At 36.9% G+C, this 17,033-nt stretch overlaps 1 protein-coding gene across 2 annotated transcripts in view; it reads left to right on the forward strand.

Moving 5' to 3' along the window:
• The window catches only part of LOC143859116 (coiled-coil protein), a 67,929-nt gene continuing 50,896 nt past the window's right edge, over positions 1–17,033 (forward strand). For both annotated transcript variants that reach the window (XM_077369795.1, XM_077369796.1), the window contains exons 1-11: positions 1–580; positions 1,523–1,690; positions 5,725–5,799; positions 6,419–6,497; positions 7,916–7,980; positions 8,151–8,240; positions 10,051–10,140; positions 10,285–10,371; positions 10,692–10,775; positions 12,979–13,098; positions 16,082–16,113. In XM_077369795.1, the coding sequence (XP_077225910.1) occupies positions 365–580; positions 1,523–1,690; positions 5,725–5,799; positions 6,419–6,497; positions 7,916–7,980; positions 8,151–8,240; positions 10,051–10,140; positions 10,285–10,371; positions 10,692–10,775; positions 12,979–13,098; positions 16,082–16,113 (1,106 nt within the window). In that variant the 5' untranslated portion in view covers positions 1–364. The remainder of the gene's footprint in view (positions 581–1,522; positions 1,691–5,724; positions 5,800–6,418; positions 6,498–7,915; positions 7,981–8,150; positions 8,241–10,050; positions 10,141–10,284; positions 10,372–10,691; positions 10,776–12,978; positions 13,099–16,081; positions 16,114–17,033) is intronic.

A 17,033-nucleotide genomic window follows, 5' to 3' on the forward strand; every position in this document is an offset into this window, starting at 1 on the left:
ACTTCCAAACCTCACCGGGTTTAAAGCAGAAAATGGCCAAAATCACAGGAGTCTATATGTAATTTTCCCAAAAAAAAATAAAATTCGGGAGCAAACGTATCATTTCCCAAAATTAGATGGCATTGTACCCGTAATGATCACTCCACCCCACACCCCAACCGAGTCACCTCGTTGAATTTCAATTCTCCAGTCTTTTCACTCCCACCTCCAGAAAACAGAAGCGAAGAACAGAGAACCACACACACGATTTTCCTTTCCCTTCTCGATCTCATTCATATTCCTCTTTATTCCTCACAAATCGAAGAAAAAAAAAACCGCAAAAAAAAAAAATTCACAATAAAAAAGAGAGAAATGGGGAGTTGAAATGCAGCCTCCAGATTCGAACTCGAGAGATCAAATTCCATTCTTCCTAGATGGTCGCGTGATCGAGAGCAGTCCACCTAGGGTTTTGTTTTTTCTCTCTTTGATGTTTCTTCAAGGAGGAGGCATGGATCTTTCTAGGGTTGGTGAGAAGCTTCTTAGCTCTGTCCGATCCGCTAGATCTCTCGGCCTTCTTCCTCCACCGTCCGATCGACCTGAGGTAAAAAAAAAAAAACCCTCTCAATTCCATCAATATTTCTTTCTAGGGTTTGATTTTCTGATCTGAATGTAAAAATATTTAATATTTAATTTTGGAAAAGCACTATCTTTATTTTTGTGAATGTAATCCACACATATCAATGGATCAATTAGAGCCTTGGAATTAAGAAAAAAAAGTACATCTCAATCAAATTCGTAAGTGGGCTTTTAAAGATAAATGCTATGAATACATTGCTTTTAAAAATATCATCTATAATTGGATTTGAATTAGCATGGATTTCTTCTCCACCGTTAACCTGGATTTTTGGATTCCCCCTTCCGAGTGGTGGATTAAGTTAAAAATTGAATTCGCTAGGAAAATCCCCTCAGTGTTACTGTGACACTTTGATAGGCATGGTTGGTGGGTGTTCTTAGATCCTAATTCTTGGACTCTTGTATCCTATGTGGGTCCATGTCATGACTGTGAGGTTGCGGAGGCTGAAGTTAAAGGTGTAGGGAATGGAGTCAGATTGGCATCTTAGAATCGAGAGGAAAAGCTATGGGTTGAGGGAGACTCCCTCAACGCGATCCATTGGTTAAGAGAGGTGTTCAACTTAATGAATTCTGTAGAGTTTTCCTTTTCTCATATCCCTCGAGAAGGAAACGTTGCGGTCGGTCATTTGGCCAATTTTAGCCTTTCCTGTACAGGGTTGATGGTTGGCACGAGTTACTTCTTTCCCTTCTTTTGAGTAGAGTTTTCTGTTTCCTGATTTTTAGCCACTTCTATAACTTGGAGACACTAGTTTCCTGTTTTTTGTTTTCTGATTTTTAGCCATTTCATCCTCATCTCCAATTGGAGACACCTATTTATCATAAAAAAAAAAATTCATGGTGGCCAAACGCGCCTTTAGATGAATGAAAAGTGTAGGAAATATTGAATGTAATTCTGGTTCCTTTGCTTCAGGTTCCAGCTCGGGCTGTAGCAGCAGCTGCCGTAGCTCGGGTTATTGCAGGACTCCCTCCGCATCAGAGACATAGCCTCCCTTCAAGTTCTGAAGAATTGATTTCAATATATGGAAGCAGACCTCATGGCCAAACAATAGAGGAGCTAGAGGAAGACTTCTATGAGGAGGTTCTACCTTCATGCACCTTAGACTTGTAATCTGGTTTCTGCATGGCCTTTCTATATCCAATGGTTTACTTATTTTTCTTCTCATTTTCCTTTCAGTAGTTCATTATATAAGTAGTCTTCATTTCTTAGTAATAATGGGTAGACCTGTTATGCAAAGACCTGTGAATCTTTGTGCATAAATGGGATAATTACAGTTATGGCTATATACTTATTACAGTGACGAGACCCACAACTGTACATAGGCTCTGAGCCCACGATAAACAGTTTCTTAGGTCTTTGTGAATGATTTCGCTCAACCATGAAATGAGTGAAACTACATACGCTCGAGACACAGGTTAATTTAGGACATTGTTATCCTGGTTAGCATAAAACACAAATTTATTGGAGATTACACAATCTAAACATTTCATAAAACACAAATTTCTGACAAAAAACCCGTAATGGGGCCCATTATTAGCTTTGTTGCTAACAATTTGCTTCATCTTTTTTTGTGGGTGAAATATCGTATTTGTTGTGAGGATTATGGAGGTTCTGTTGTCACTTTCTGGAGTGTGTTGGTTGTCCATATGATATAGATCACTGCTATCCTACATTTCCTGTTCAGAGCTTTTGCTTTATTTTGGCGTTGCGAGCAATGTTGCCAATGTAACCATGTGTAGCTCTGCAACTTGGTTTTCCGACAGTTTCATCAATCATGAGTATACAGGAGCTTATTCCTCCCCACCCTCCCACAAGTTGAATATGCTTACTTTTATAGTAATTATGGGAAAAGATCCTCCAAGAGTTAATGGAGGCTGATTTACCTGATGCTGATTCAATGTGTTTTTGGTTTCATCTTGTTGTAGTTGGGTGAGAATCTTGTGGATTTTGTTTAAATAGTTATGTTCACCATTGCAACTTTCTTCTAGACGCAGTTACTGGTTTTATCATCTAAAGGAGCTAAAAAGGCTTTCTTTCAAACATCTTAGACACTAAGAATCAAATATCTCCAATTAGATCTAGTCTCACCGTGAGAGGTATATAACAACACGCATTACCAAACTACAGTGTATGGACCTCTCGTGCATTAATGATGCAGGTGACAAGTGTGCGGAGGCAGAATTAAATTCTATTTTGCGATTGCAAAATTAAGCTCTAAAAGCACTAAACATTTCTCCATTCATGCATCCATACATGTAACTAAGCATAAGTACACATAATGCCATAATTATATAACATAGATGCATGTATGCATACATAGTGTGTAATGTGAAAGGAGCCATATAGAACAGAAATATATATATTATCTGAGTGTCATTAATATGACAAGAACTGTAATAATTCATAATGTGAACACATATCACGTCGATGAAACTTTAAAGTCCATTTAAAAGAATTCACTTGAAAACTTTCCACAGTTCTAGCTAATGAAAATCAGTCCAGCATGGAGAACATAGTTCGAAGAAAATATTTTGTTAAAAAACAGAAGTATAAAATAATCACAAAGGAAAGCTTCTTTCGACCAAGAAACTTTTTAAATTAAATTTTAATTCCTGACCTGCATGTATAGAACATCAACAACCTAATTCAAATAACATGAAAGCAGTCTCAATTCAAGCGTATTAACCTTGGATCTTTCAATTCAGGACTAACGAAACTGATTGCTGAACAAAGATCAAGATGTTGATGAATGTAGGCTTCCAAGATGGGACCCACGACAAAAGCTAATCTAGGGTTTATAAGTGACATCAAAATTATCATATGGTTAACCCATTCAAAATCCATCTGAAAAACAAGAAGGGATGATGGGGCCATCCTAGGTCCCATATTCTATTTTTAAGTGTCCTTTTGGTATCTTTTTAGTATCTTAAGTTAGAGGGGTACCATGGTCTTTTCCTATCAATATCACTTAGTTTTAGGTTGTAGGTGTTTAAAATAGGCCCCACAAGTGTATTACGAATATCTTAATTGATAGGGGCATTTAAGTCATTCGTAATTAATCACTTAAGTTGGTAAGTGACCTCAAGGACGCACCTTGCAACTTAAAAGAAGCCCTAGAAGTCTATTTGTAGTAAAAATGTCCATGTAATGTGATTCATAAGTCATTAGGAGTTTAAGTTAAATTAGGAGTTTTATTTCCAAAAGGAAAGTAGTTTACTTGTAATACTTATATGATTAGATAGAGTTCATGTAAAGAGAGAATAGGAGTTCTAGTAGTAGGATAAGTAGCCTAATTAAGGGGTTTGAGTAAGCCAATGCCATGCGGCACCTCTTTATTGGGTTTCTGCTAGCAATAGGCAAGTAGGACTAGATTTTACTTCCACTTCCTTAGAATTTCGTAGGAAATTCTTAGCCTATAAATTATTAAGGGCTATGGCCCTATTTCACATGTTATGATTGAATGAAATTGAGTTTATACTTTATACTCCTAAGCTTGTGTGCTACCATTGCTTGAGAGATCCTGGTTAATACTTTGTTTTGATTGATTTGCATTATTGTCTTCTTCACTCATTTCCTTATCTTTCTCTTTTACTTTCTTTGTTTCCAAAGGCTTGTAATCATGAACTCTTTTACAAAGCTTTCATTATCGATCTTCATAGCCTTCCCCTCCATTGTTTGAAACCTTCCACCTTAAGCCACAGTCCCAGCATTCATTACTTTCCTTCATCTTTTCAACTCCACCCATTTTTCCTTTCCCTTAGCTTTCAAGATTACCCCTTTTTAACAAATCCTTTTAATTTTCAACCCATCCTAGCCGTTTCAAGAATTGTTTTGAGATCAGTCCCTTGCAGGGCACATAGCTTTTGAGCTAACAATCCAATCTGGACCGAATTTTGGGAAAATTTCCTTCTCTATAGTTTCCATAACATATTTGAAAATCAATCTAATCCAATATATCTGAATCCAAAATCGGATCCAAACCGTCCATTTTCTAAATCTACATATCTCGTTATTTCTGCCCAGATCTATTATCCAATGATTCAATCATCATCCAACATTGGTAAATCGATCCTAGATACAAATCCTAACATATATCCGAAGGTCTACTTGATCCAAATATTTGGATCATCCTAGAAGACCAAGATTACAGATCTAACCCCTCCTCCCATAGACGACACCCCCCCCCCCCCCCCCCCCCCCCCAACACACACCCACACCCACACAACGGGTACTAGAGTTGCGTTTATGATGATCTTTTTGTACAAATGGTACCAGAGCTGTATGTATAGTGATCTTTTCATGATTGTCTTGCGTCAACTGGTAACCGATCTGCATAATTAGTGATTTTTTCGTATTGCATCAGGGGATGGAATAGGTTGAAAAACCTATGGACGGATGATTTTTCGTTTGTATACATCATTTAGACATAGGAAAGTCTGAAGAGACATTTGGGAGCGAAGCATAGAATTTTGGGTGAGGAGACTGACACATCCCCTCTGCCTTTCTTACATTATTCACCAGAAGGACTTTTTATGAAGGAAGAAAATACCGCTAAGCCGGTATAAATAATTATGAATTTAATTAATAATTAATGGCAAAATTTTCCTCGAGAAGATATGAGCATTATAGCGGCATGTTCTCCAATTCATGCTGTTTGTTTCCCACTCTTTTATGGTTTATAAGATTCTAGGAACTCAACACTTTTGTTTGAGCTATCTCAGTGTTTTTCGGCCCACTACCATTTCCCTAACCTCATTATCAACTTCATGTTTCATGGTGCTCATTCCCGTTAATGGCATGATTAGTGACCTAATATGGTGTACTTTATCCAAGCCAAAGTAGGATGTTGTAGTAATATGCTTGTTATTTTAAGAATAATGCTATTGTGCCCGAGTTTGTGACCTAGAGTGGAACCGAACAAATACCCTCTTAACACATCAGAAATCTTTCCCTTGATTTTTGGCTTTCTTCTCCATGAAAATGTAAAAACTACCCCTCCCATGCCATGTGGCATGTCGGGATTTTTTAGGTTACACTCTCGGTCTCCATAGCAGCACTCTTATTTTAATATTCATATAGTGTTTGGAAACTTATATCATAATAATTTTATGCAGGATTTTGACCCCGTTAGACATGTTCTGGAACATATTCCATCCGAAGAAGATGATCTGACCTATTTCGAGAAGAAGGTAATATTTCTTCCTATGAAGGGACAAAGTTGCTCTTTCTTCAAGCTTGTAGTTTTGTTTCTCCGTGTGGCTGAAGACTGTATTATAACATCTGCCACCGTTTTGAGATATACAGAATTATCCTTATTTTGAGTATGATACTTCTTTAGGTAGGTATTTGTTTCTCAGCTATATGGTTTTTGCATAATCACTATCCAGTCCCCTTATGAAACTTTCGTGATTGGGTTAGCCATACACTTCACATGTTTCTAGCGATTATCTTTTTAGGGCAGCCCTCTCTGTCGCCATGTAACCTTGATCTTTTATGTGTCAGTACTTCCATATCATGTAAAATTTAAATAGTGATGAACTGGTGGCAGCATTGCAAATTTTATCTTTTAGAGAGTGGTAATTTCATATTCACCACTATACTTCCTAATTTGTGGTTATACATGCTGTTTATTCTTTCTAGCCTTTTGAGCTCTAATTGTTCCTTTTTTCTTCTCTTATGAATAGTATCTGTTCAGTCTTTAACTGTGTGATTAGGTACTCCCTTTTGTCATCATAGGCCAATTTGACATTCTTTGAAACTGCTATTTGATGCTTTTTCAACCTTTGTTTGTATGGTACCCTTTCCCAGGCTACTCTTAGATTAGCACAACTGGATGGAATAGCAGAACGTTTATCACGCCATGTTATGGAGCATCATGAAGAAATGGGTAAGCTTCTTATATGGAAGTATGTTTTAATACTAGTCATGAAATATTCAGTCTAAGCGGCAAATTTTTCGGAGTGTGTGCTTCTTACAATATTCGAGTCTATCTATACCAGAATTTTATGCGGGATTGAGATGCACTCGTTGAAAGTAAGGTTGTATGTTACTTTCATTTCATCCTCGTGTACATTTTAAGGTTTTATATGTCGGTTTCGGTATGCATGTCGGTCGGCATGGAAATGGAAGCATGCTGGTTTTGGCTCTATGTTTGGTTGAAATACAGTAGAATAACGGAATTTTATAGAAATGCAAATGATGAAAACTTAAGATGAAACTTCAAGATATGCTAAAATAAGCACAAACAAACAATTACCATCATATAAGCAAGAAAACAATCTATATTGGTTTAACAAGATCAAACACCTAGTGACGTGCATTGTTGTGCATGTCCGAAGGTCCACTAACAACACGCTAACTCATGATGTTCTGAACCCAACTCACGTACCAGTTTAATGGACAAACAACCCAACCCTTGGAACATACTACAACCCCAGATGGAGAAGAGCTGGCATTAAGGTGCCAAACCTGCGCGTCGATGTGATACAATATACCATCTCTTCCCTAATTCCCATCCAATCAATTTTTTTATTGGGTGGGTAAGATCATTCTTATCAATTATTATGGGTTTTTGTTTATGTTACTTTTCTCACTCCCAAACGATAGTTTGTGTTGAATAACATGTAAGTGTAGTTTAGGCATTACATGAAGTGTGTGGGGTATTGTACTCTTTGGACATTGTTTCCCTATTTGGGGCCTATATATACATCGTACACATGAGGAGCTCATTAGTGGAGACTCTCCATATCTCTACTCCTCTTCTTCTTCCTCTCTTCTAACTCAAGCTCCATTTCCAACATGGTATCAGAGCAAAGATCCTAGGAAGAAGAAAAGAAGATTTGTCATGTCTTGGTTCAACTTGTGGTATTAATTTCTCGACTTTTCTCAAATTGGAGAATTGCTAGCAGTTGTTTGCCATCGTATTTTTCAGCCATGTTACTCGTGGGGTGTGTGTGTGTGTGGTGATTTGTCTTATTCATTTGGTGGGCTGCATGGGGCCTTTTGTGGTGTGTAGTCCACGGCGAAATGGATAATCATGGCCTTCTGATCAAAGAAGGCTTGTTTTTATCATTTCCCCAAAAAAATTGTCCGGTAATTTTGAAAGGCTTTGGAGTAGAGGATTGGGGATCCTTGTTTAGTGTAGTGAACATACGTTATCCAATGGTGGCCATCCAAATTAGTGGCTCCCATCATCTCATGCACATGTTATGTATACAGTTCCTGGAAAGTGAGATAGGGAACCAAGATTCTAACATTATCATCTTTGACTTGACTGGCCTCGTTTTATAATGTTTATCTTTGCAGTTAAGGGGATGCAGCTAGTGATGGAAGTGGAACAAGATTTGAAGGTTGCAAATGTTATTAGCATGGTATGCTTAGTTTAGGAATTGCTGTTAATGATTAAGATGAAATTGTCAAGTAAAACATCCCACTAAACAAATGTATTAATATTATTGTGATGATAGTGCTTCACATTGCTTACGTTTAGTTGGATTTTTCCATGGTGTTATACATAGCTGGTTATGTGCTAATTTTGCAGAATGGACGAAGACACCTAACCTCTTCAATGCACGAGGTCTCAAGGGATCTTGTTGTTACTTCAAGTGCCAAAAAGAAACAAGCTCTTCTGGTAATATCTTTTCTAGAAATTGTATGGTTTCTTAGGTTAATGAGATTGAATAACATTTTTTGATCTGCTAGTATTTGCTTACTTCTGTAATTATTTTGGTTATTCTTCCCCACATGTATCAATGGAACACATGTCTTTCTTGTATCTCTGTCTAACATGCGTTTGTGGTTAGTTTTTATTTTAAAATATATATTTCCCAATTTTCATAAACGTAAATCCTTAAAAATAAAACTTCAGACACTAATCCATGTGCCAATGCATCAAATCAACAATTAGTTGATGCATTTTCACCATAATTGAAGAAATGAGCTATAAACACACACACACACACACACACAAGCAAGATAAGCACTCACTAAGCTAAAATGTGAAAACCCAAGCTTCTCTATGTTGGTCAAAATTTGAACGTTTCGACTAAAGCATGGTTTTAAATTTCCATCAAAACTGAGACGAAATGACCGGAATGCTTCCATTTCCATCCCCACCAAAATGCATACTAAAATCAAAATGCATTACAAAATCAAAACCGTGAGTGTGTTAGTGGTATGCTATATTAGTATGTGTTACACAATTTTATTTATATGAATTGCATGTGAGATATGATTTCTGGATTATGTATAAATATATATATGAATTGCATGTGAAGTGTGGTATGTACTGAATTATCAGGTGTTCGATGTTGTTAAACCATTATAGACGACTATCTTGCATATGTGATAGTAGGGGTGCAACTCAAACTGATTTTTAGGAATTCGGGTTGAGCTTTAACCATAAAATCGGGTTAGATTCAGTTTGTTGAAGTATAAAAGATAAATAACGCCTTTCTCCAACAGCTTAAGCTTTTGGAGAAGTTTGTAAGTTAACATGGTATCAGAGCCAAAGGTCTCGAGTTCAAACCTCCCGGATAGCAAAAATCCACATGGGATGGTCGGCCCAAGTGGGACCACATGTGCCACGTGTTTGCCAAGTGGGCCACACGTGCGGGGGAGTGTTAAAGTATAAAAGATAAATAACGCCTTTCTCCAAGAGCTTAAGCTTTTGGAGAAGTTGGTAAGTTAACACAGTTGATTCCAATTCATTTTGTAGCAAAAGCTCAACCCGACCTGACCCGACCCATGATGCACCCCTTTGTGATAGTTTCTAAGTGCATGTTTGTGCTAATTCTAGCATTTTTTGAAGTTTTATTTTAATATTTTATCATGTGCATATGTTTTCACATGTTTTCGTGATTTTACAGGATATGTACCGAAATTTCCAACTGACACCGAAATGTTTCTGCTTCCGTGTCGACATATACGGAAGCCGAAACTGAAAGTTAAAAACTTGGACTGAAGTTCGGTAATTTACATAGTAAAGTGGTAGAGTTTTGATCGACATGACCAAAATTTTCCAAAAACCTCTACATGTCGATCGAAGGATTTCATTTTGGTGGGGATGGAAACAGAAACATGTCGGCCATTTCATGCTGGTTTCAGCCGGCATTTAGACCCATTACAATTTTGGGTAGGGTTGGGGGTAGCGATATCTCTCACCCACAACAGATGGAACCTACGCCGTTTAATTTATAAAGTTAACAATTTGTCTTTGTATAAATAGTTTTTTTATTCTAGTTACTTTCTGTTTTTCATTAGTGATAATTATGTTCCATTGATTGCCACCAAATCATATCAAGTATTAATGAACTTGTTTGGGTTAGGCAATGTGTCTTTTGTATGTATCCATAATGGTATGTTGATTTAATCTATTGAAAGCATACGCATGTTTTGTGTTAGTAAGAAGTGGCGACTTTATTCATTGTTGCAACTTGCAGGACATGGTTCCAATTCTATCAGAACTTCGCCATGCTATTGATATGCGAATGGCACTTGAAACCCATGTTGAGGATGAAAACTACTTTAGGGTGGGTTTTGAATTTTTCTACGATGGTCGTTATCCTATGATCTCCTCAAATTCCAGTCTTCTTATTACTAGATATAATATTTTCTTTTACATGTAGTTTTGTTAATGCTGTTTTCTTAATGCTTCTTTCTCAAATGTTGTCTAGGCTTTTCAAGTATTGTCAGAGTATTTGCAGCTTTTGGATAGTTTTTCAGAGCTTTCTGCCGTACAAGAAATGAGTCGCAGTGTCGAGGTATTTTTTTTTTCTTCATTTTACAAATTCACATAAAAAGACTTATGCGGGTGGAACTCGTGCTTTTGACACCGCAATTTTATTTCTGTTCTCGCAAGCAGTTTCACAAATATGTTCCAGATGAGGAAAGATGTACACCATGCTGTTTCAACATTAGAATTAACTATTTCTTATATCTTTGTACTTAATTATCTTTCCACCTTCTGCTATGGTTTTCATTGGCCTTTCTTTCTTGAAAATGAATTTTCATTGGCCTTCTTAGCAAATAGTTTTCGCTCGGTATTCTAATACACTTTTTGATTATTCTAATACACTTGCAGGTCTGGTTGGCAAAGACCCTTCAAAAGCTAGATTCTCTATTATTAGGAGTTTGCCAAGAGTTCAAAGAGGAGAGCTATGTAACTGTAAGTGTTTCTATCTGTTTAAAATGAACTTATTGGTGTTTTCTTTGGATGACAATGAGTACAAAGTAGTTATTCGACAATTTGACGTGCATTGACGTTTTTGCTGTCCCTGAACCTTAGTTCAAAGAGTCGCATGCTTTTTTACCCATATTGAACCATGCTGTTTATGTCTTATTGGTAGAGACTTGATGTTCTGATAAACTTCAGTGCATGGTTTTTTAGTTTAAATCTATGATTTGTGAACACGGACACGGGTGTCGACACGGACACAGCAAACCCCCAAACTTTAGAAACGGGGACACGACTAAAATAGAAAGTATATGTAATCACGATCTGTGGATATGGATCCGTGTGTCCAGTTTCGACATGGATACGAGTTGTCTAAATGAGGTAAACACAATATTCAATAAAAAACAGAATGTCACACTTGACACGGTACAAAAACATGTCCACACACCCACATTAATTCTAACACTTCCAGCAATACAAGTAAAAGTGTCCAAAGGAATGTCGACACGTGTGGACGCTCGTGCTCTGTCGGACACGGCAGGACATGTGAGTCGGCAATAAATTCGAAGTGTCGGCCAAATCATAGGTTTAAATTTGTGTGGGGTTTATTGAAAAATGTAATTTCTGGTGTGTGGGGTTTAGAGATGAAATTTGGTATGTTCTTCATAAGTTAATGAACCATAAATATTGTATAGTTGGCATTTTAGGCAAGCCATATTGGACTGAATAAATTGGGGCCTAGCTAAGGAGAGCATGCTTGTAAACATAAACTATATAGATATAACAGATCACCCACAGGAAATGCCAAAAGCATTCAGAACACACGGACAAACTCTTCATTTCCATTAGATGTTTTATCGGCTGAAAATGAGTAGTACTATTTTATTTGAGTGTCCTAATTGTGATAAGAGAGTCATCTTCAATCCTGGAATAAGGGTTATCAAACCCCTCCAGATACTTTAACCCTGTCCAGGCATTTATAACCTTGGACTCAATTGCTTGACTTTCTCCGCAAGGACCTGAAAAATCCAACAAATCGAACCTCTAGCATCTGATCAGAACTGTAATTGAACGAGACGACTTCCTTCCCCGCAACCCCTGGGCGATGTGGAGAAAGATGACTCTTCCCCTCAGATTCATTTCCCTCATACACCTTCAATCCCCAATCCGATCAATTATGGCAAGGGCCATCTGTCCCAAGAATTCCTCCAAACCATCCCTACTTCCCGTCGCAGATGTTGTATCTTCGTTGGCCACCCGAAGAAGATCCAATTATTCGTTAAGGCTAATAATGGCTTGTTCGACATTTCGGAAGCCTTCCGGCCAGTATTTAGTTTGCTATGCCAGTTGGATTTTTGCTATCCGGGAGGTTTGAACTTGAGACCTTTGGCTACCATGTAAACTTACCAACTTCTCCAAAAGCTTAAGCTGTTGGAGTTACTGGTTGTTTCACAAATAGCTTGTTCAGAATCCTCAACAATTATCTTATTTTTTCTTGTACCTATACTGTTCTTTATCCCTTTCGAAACTTGATGATTCCGTTCTTTACAAATTAGCCAAACAGATGGGGAGCTGGATGTTCTAGATGCAAGGAAATCTCTTTTTATTTTAAGGGTCTACCGTCTCCAGACATCCAGTATCTTAATGTAGTTGTCTAAACAAATGGATATGTTAAAAAAAAAAAAAAAGTAGCTCCAGTTCTAGACAGGGTCAAGTAATAAAAAAGTCAGTAGGATTTTCCCCTATAAAAAAGTATGTCAATGTAGTCATGTTCTAGATTGTGAACATTCAATCAATAAAGCATAGTCCCTATAACTTTTCTGGAGTACTGTTCTCTACTTCTCTTGCACCGTTTTGTTGGAGAAGTTGGTGGTCCTTAAATTCACCACTCTTATAGCATAGCACATCTTGTTAGCCTTGGTTTTCCTCATTGTCGAGGCCAACCCTAATGTTTTTTCCCTGCTTTTGGAGCTTCTCAATATTCCTATGGATGAAATTATTTAGTTTTTCTCTTGTGGCTGGTGTTATTCTTCCCATTGCTCTTAACAAGATTTTGCAGTTACAGTTGTTTAATTTTTTCTCATTCAAATTTAAAGCTTTGGGCATTTTAGATTTATCCTACATTTCAAGGATTTTTTTTTGAATGGTGACATTTCAAAGCATTGTTTCACGCATGTTAATTCAATGCTTACAGGTGGTGGATGCTTATGCATTAATAGGGGACATTGCTGGTCTTGCTGAAAAAATACAGAGCTTCTTTATGCAGGAAGTTCTCTCAGAAACCCATGGTGTGCTGAAGGATATTTTGCATGAGGTACATGTTTTTCAAATAAATTATGCTTTAGAATCCATATTCGTGGATGCATTGTTTTTGAAGTTATTATGGCATTAGTGAAATCATCACTTCTCTTGTGGTATAAGCATGGGCTCGACCCAAACTAGGACTCGTTGTTTTAATCACTGTGTTTAAGGGTTAGTGATTTAATCATAAAACTAATATCTCTTTAGAAAGTTAACAAAAGCTATGGTTTTGAAGATTCTTTTTTTTTTTTGAAATGGGTGGTTTTGAAGATTCTAATAGAAGACTTTAGATTTATGCACCTCTTTGACATATTTCTGTTCATGTGCACTGTGATTTAATTTGGATTCTGGTTCACTAGCCAAGGGTCACGGAGGGTTGAGTTAGTGCATGTTCATCATTTTCTACTTATCTGATGCTGTTGCAAATCCGGTCACCCTATCCTCGATTCCATGTATATGCGCTATTCTTTTTAACATTCAAAAGAAACCGAATATTCAGAAAACATGTGGCTGAACACAATTTTTGGGACTGTTTGGTGGCCCATGTTGCTCTTTGGTATTCTTTTTTAGTGTAATATTCTATTAGTCAAACCCATGAAATTTTTATAAATGAAAATTATAAACTTGATATTTTTCATGAACTCCCATATATGGGAACTGGTTCTAGGTTTGTGCCTTGCTAGATTAGGATTTAGGACATATGTTAATTTTATTCCTAGATATTTGTTACAAGTATATGGAGGGCAACTTTAGTAATGTAAGGAGGCAGGGTGAGGATGTAGTAAATATGACTGGACAGGAGGTACCTAAGAGGGATATCTTTCGCGATCTTGGTTCAATCCTACATAAGGAAGGAGAGATTGAAGAGGATATTAACCACATAATAAGAGCAGGTTGGTTGAAGTGGAAGAATGCTTTAGGAGTTCTGTGCGACCATAAAATACCGACCAAGTTGAAGGGAAAGTTTTATAAGATAGTTGTGAGGCCAGCCATACTGTACGGCTCATAATGTTGAGCCACCAAGAAGCAGCATGCGCATAAGATGAGTGTAGCGGAGACGTGAATGCTTAGATGGATGTGCGGCCACACAAGGTTGGATAGATTAAAGATGAAGACTTCCGTAAAAAGGTGAGGGTGGCACCAATTGAGGAGAAGATAAGAGAGCACCACTTAAGATGGTTTGGGCATATCCAACGTAGGCCTTTGGATGCTCCCGTGAGAAGAAGTGACTCATGCCAAGTTGATGGAGTAAAAAGAGGTAGGGGCAAACCGAAAACAACTTGGGTAGAAACAGTGAGGAAAAACTTGATGGCTAGGAACATAACAAAGAACATGGCCTTGGATAGGAGACAATGGAAGAAAATGATCCATGTAGACGAACCCAACTAGTATCAGGATTAGACTTAGTCAATTTGAGCGTGGTAGATTCTTCCACCTTCTTGATGAAAATTTTCTAAAGGATTCATTAGCCAACCCCAACTAGTTTGGGACAAAGGCTTAGTTGAGTTGCGTTGAGTATCATTATTACAAGTATGCTGTTCTACTGGCTTGTTATGTGGTATTGGAGTTTGTAGAATTGATGCATGAGACATCAATTTATGAGATTCCTCAGTGGATGTTGGCAATGAGAGAATGGTATTCATCTCACTAATGGTCCAAACTTCGGAAACCAAGGAAATCTAGTTGGCTAAGTGTCAAGCAGGTTTTCAAGTTTCGGTTTCCATATGGGTTTCAGTCATGATGGAAATAGAAACATGTCTGTTCGGATGGAAATTTCGGGGGAGATCCTGTAAAATTACAAAAGCATATGTAAACATATGCAAATGGTGAAAATTTAAGATGAAACTTCAGGAAGTCCTAATATGAGCACAAATACACACTACAAAACTATTAAAGAAAAAAGAAAGAAAAAGGAAGCTCATAATAGTTCACAACATAAAACACTTAATGGCATGCGCTATCACACGTCTAAGAATTTAGGAAGTCCTAATATAAGCACAAATACACACTACAAAACTATTAAAGAAGCTAAAAAGAAAAATGGAAGCTCATAATAGTTAACAACATCAAACACCTAATGGCATGCGCTATCACACATCTAAGAATTCATTACATCCCACATTTCTCATGACATTCCACATTTCTCATGTAATTCATATAGATTTTTATACACAGTCAATATAATGCATTTCAAATGCAATTCATATAAATATAGTTTTGTAACACGTCCTAGTATAGTAGATCATTAGTACACTTAAGGTTTTGGTTTCGGTATGCATTTTGTATTTGGTTTGCATTTCAGTGGGGATGGAAGCGGTAACATTTCGATCATTTCTTCTCGGATTAGGTGGAAATTAAAAACTATGGTGTCAAGAATCTCAAACTTTCAATAGATTTACCTCCTTAAATTGTGAAATTAATTAGGACATAACCCTTGCCGGAAAAAAATTTCTCTCATGCAATAAGTTCTTTCGCTTGTTGATGGAGCTCCTCTACTAAAGTTTCATGTTGGTGAAACGGAGTTGGAGAAGTACAGGCTCGATTCTTTAGACTTAGTATATGTTGTGAAGCGGCTTAACTTTATCAATTAATTTCTACCAGGCGGTTGTTTAATCTGCCAACATGAGTGAAGAAAGTGGAATGATAAATGTAGCATTTTGTGAAGATTATTTGTTAGGGCAATATTCTGGATGGTATTATTTTCTTTTAGTTGATTTTCATAACTAGAAGTAGAAGTATTGGTTAATTGTCCGAGCCTTGTATTTGTTTTCACCATGATGCACAATATGATAGTATTTTAAAATTTTCTCAATCATTATTGAACTCATCATTGAAGAAGTATCTTTGTATTTTTCTTCTTTTTCCTTTTCACAGTTTCTTGGTCTGGACCTTTTTTTTTGGTAGTATTAAAGTTGGTGCTTTTAAGTAATATTGCTTCAATAGCATGGGTATTTGTTATGACAGGACTCTGTTAATATGGAAATTAACCTTTGCAGGATACAGGATCACATAAAATCCAGAGGAGTAGGTGTGTCTCTTAATCCAAGCAACCTTTAATTCTTCTCTTGGTACACTTGTATCTCTACTACTTTAAATGAAATTTTGCCTTTTTATGTTTGTTTTGGTCATGAATGACATGCATAGTTTGCTTAATCCTTGCTCGAATGCATTTCTACTTTTTTGATAACCATCTTTTCAGGTCATCTCTTTTTCTGCTCGATTTTTCTGCTTATATAAATATTCTTTGTGGATCACCCATTGTGTGCTTGTGGAGATTATGTCCAACTAGTTTAAAAAACTTTCAATGCTTGTTAATCATCTAATTTCTCTTTGTTGGATTCTTTGGTTGAAAATTATCTAGATATAATTGACTATTGCATGGTTTTGTGGTATTTTTTTGAAAGTTACATTTTGGCATCGTCATGGTGGTATGCGCTTAAAGCCAAGGTTTTGAATTTCTGTTTAGGTCACCACGGAAACGGAAATGTTTGGTTTCGGTTGGAAATTTCGGCGAAAATCCTGTAAAATTACTGAAAGATATGGAAACTTATGCAAATGATAAAATTTAAACATGAAACTTCAGGAAATGTTGGAATAAGCGCTAACACGCACTTAGAAACCATCATATAAGCAAAACAGCCATCCAAACCATCGCATAAGCAAAACGGCCATCCATTTGTGAGGCCTTGCTATTGACTGGCATACATCACAATCCACTCATATTGGACAATTCTCCAATTTGTTGTTGTGATTACAGACCATTGCTTCTTTGTTTTCTTGCCATGCATTTAACAGCCTTAAATTTGAAAGTTAAGAGTTTTCCGATGAAAGTGGATTTTGATGTATGGGCCATCCGTAACTAGGCAAAACAATTTTGATCATTGAGAAAGTGGGACCCACTTGTGGTTTTACCCTCATAATTTTCCTTGGGGAAATATGCACATCCAT

Source organism: Tasmannia lanceolata, unplaced genomic scaffold (genome assembly GCF_043159265.1).
Source record: "Tasmannia lanceolata isolate RefF3 unplaced genomic scaffold, GAP_Taslan_0.1 ptg000029l, whole genome shotgun sequence".
Classification (NCBI taxonomy): Eukaryota; Viridiplantae; Streptophyta; class Magnoliopsida; order Canellales; family Winteraceae; genus Tasmannia; species Tasmannia lanceolata.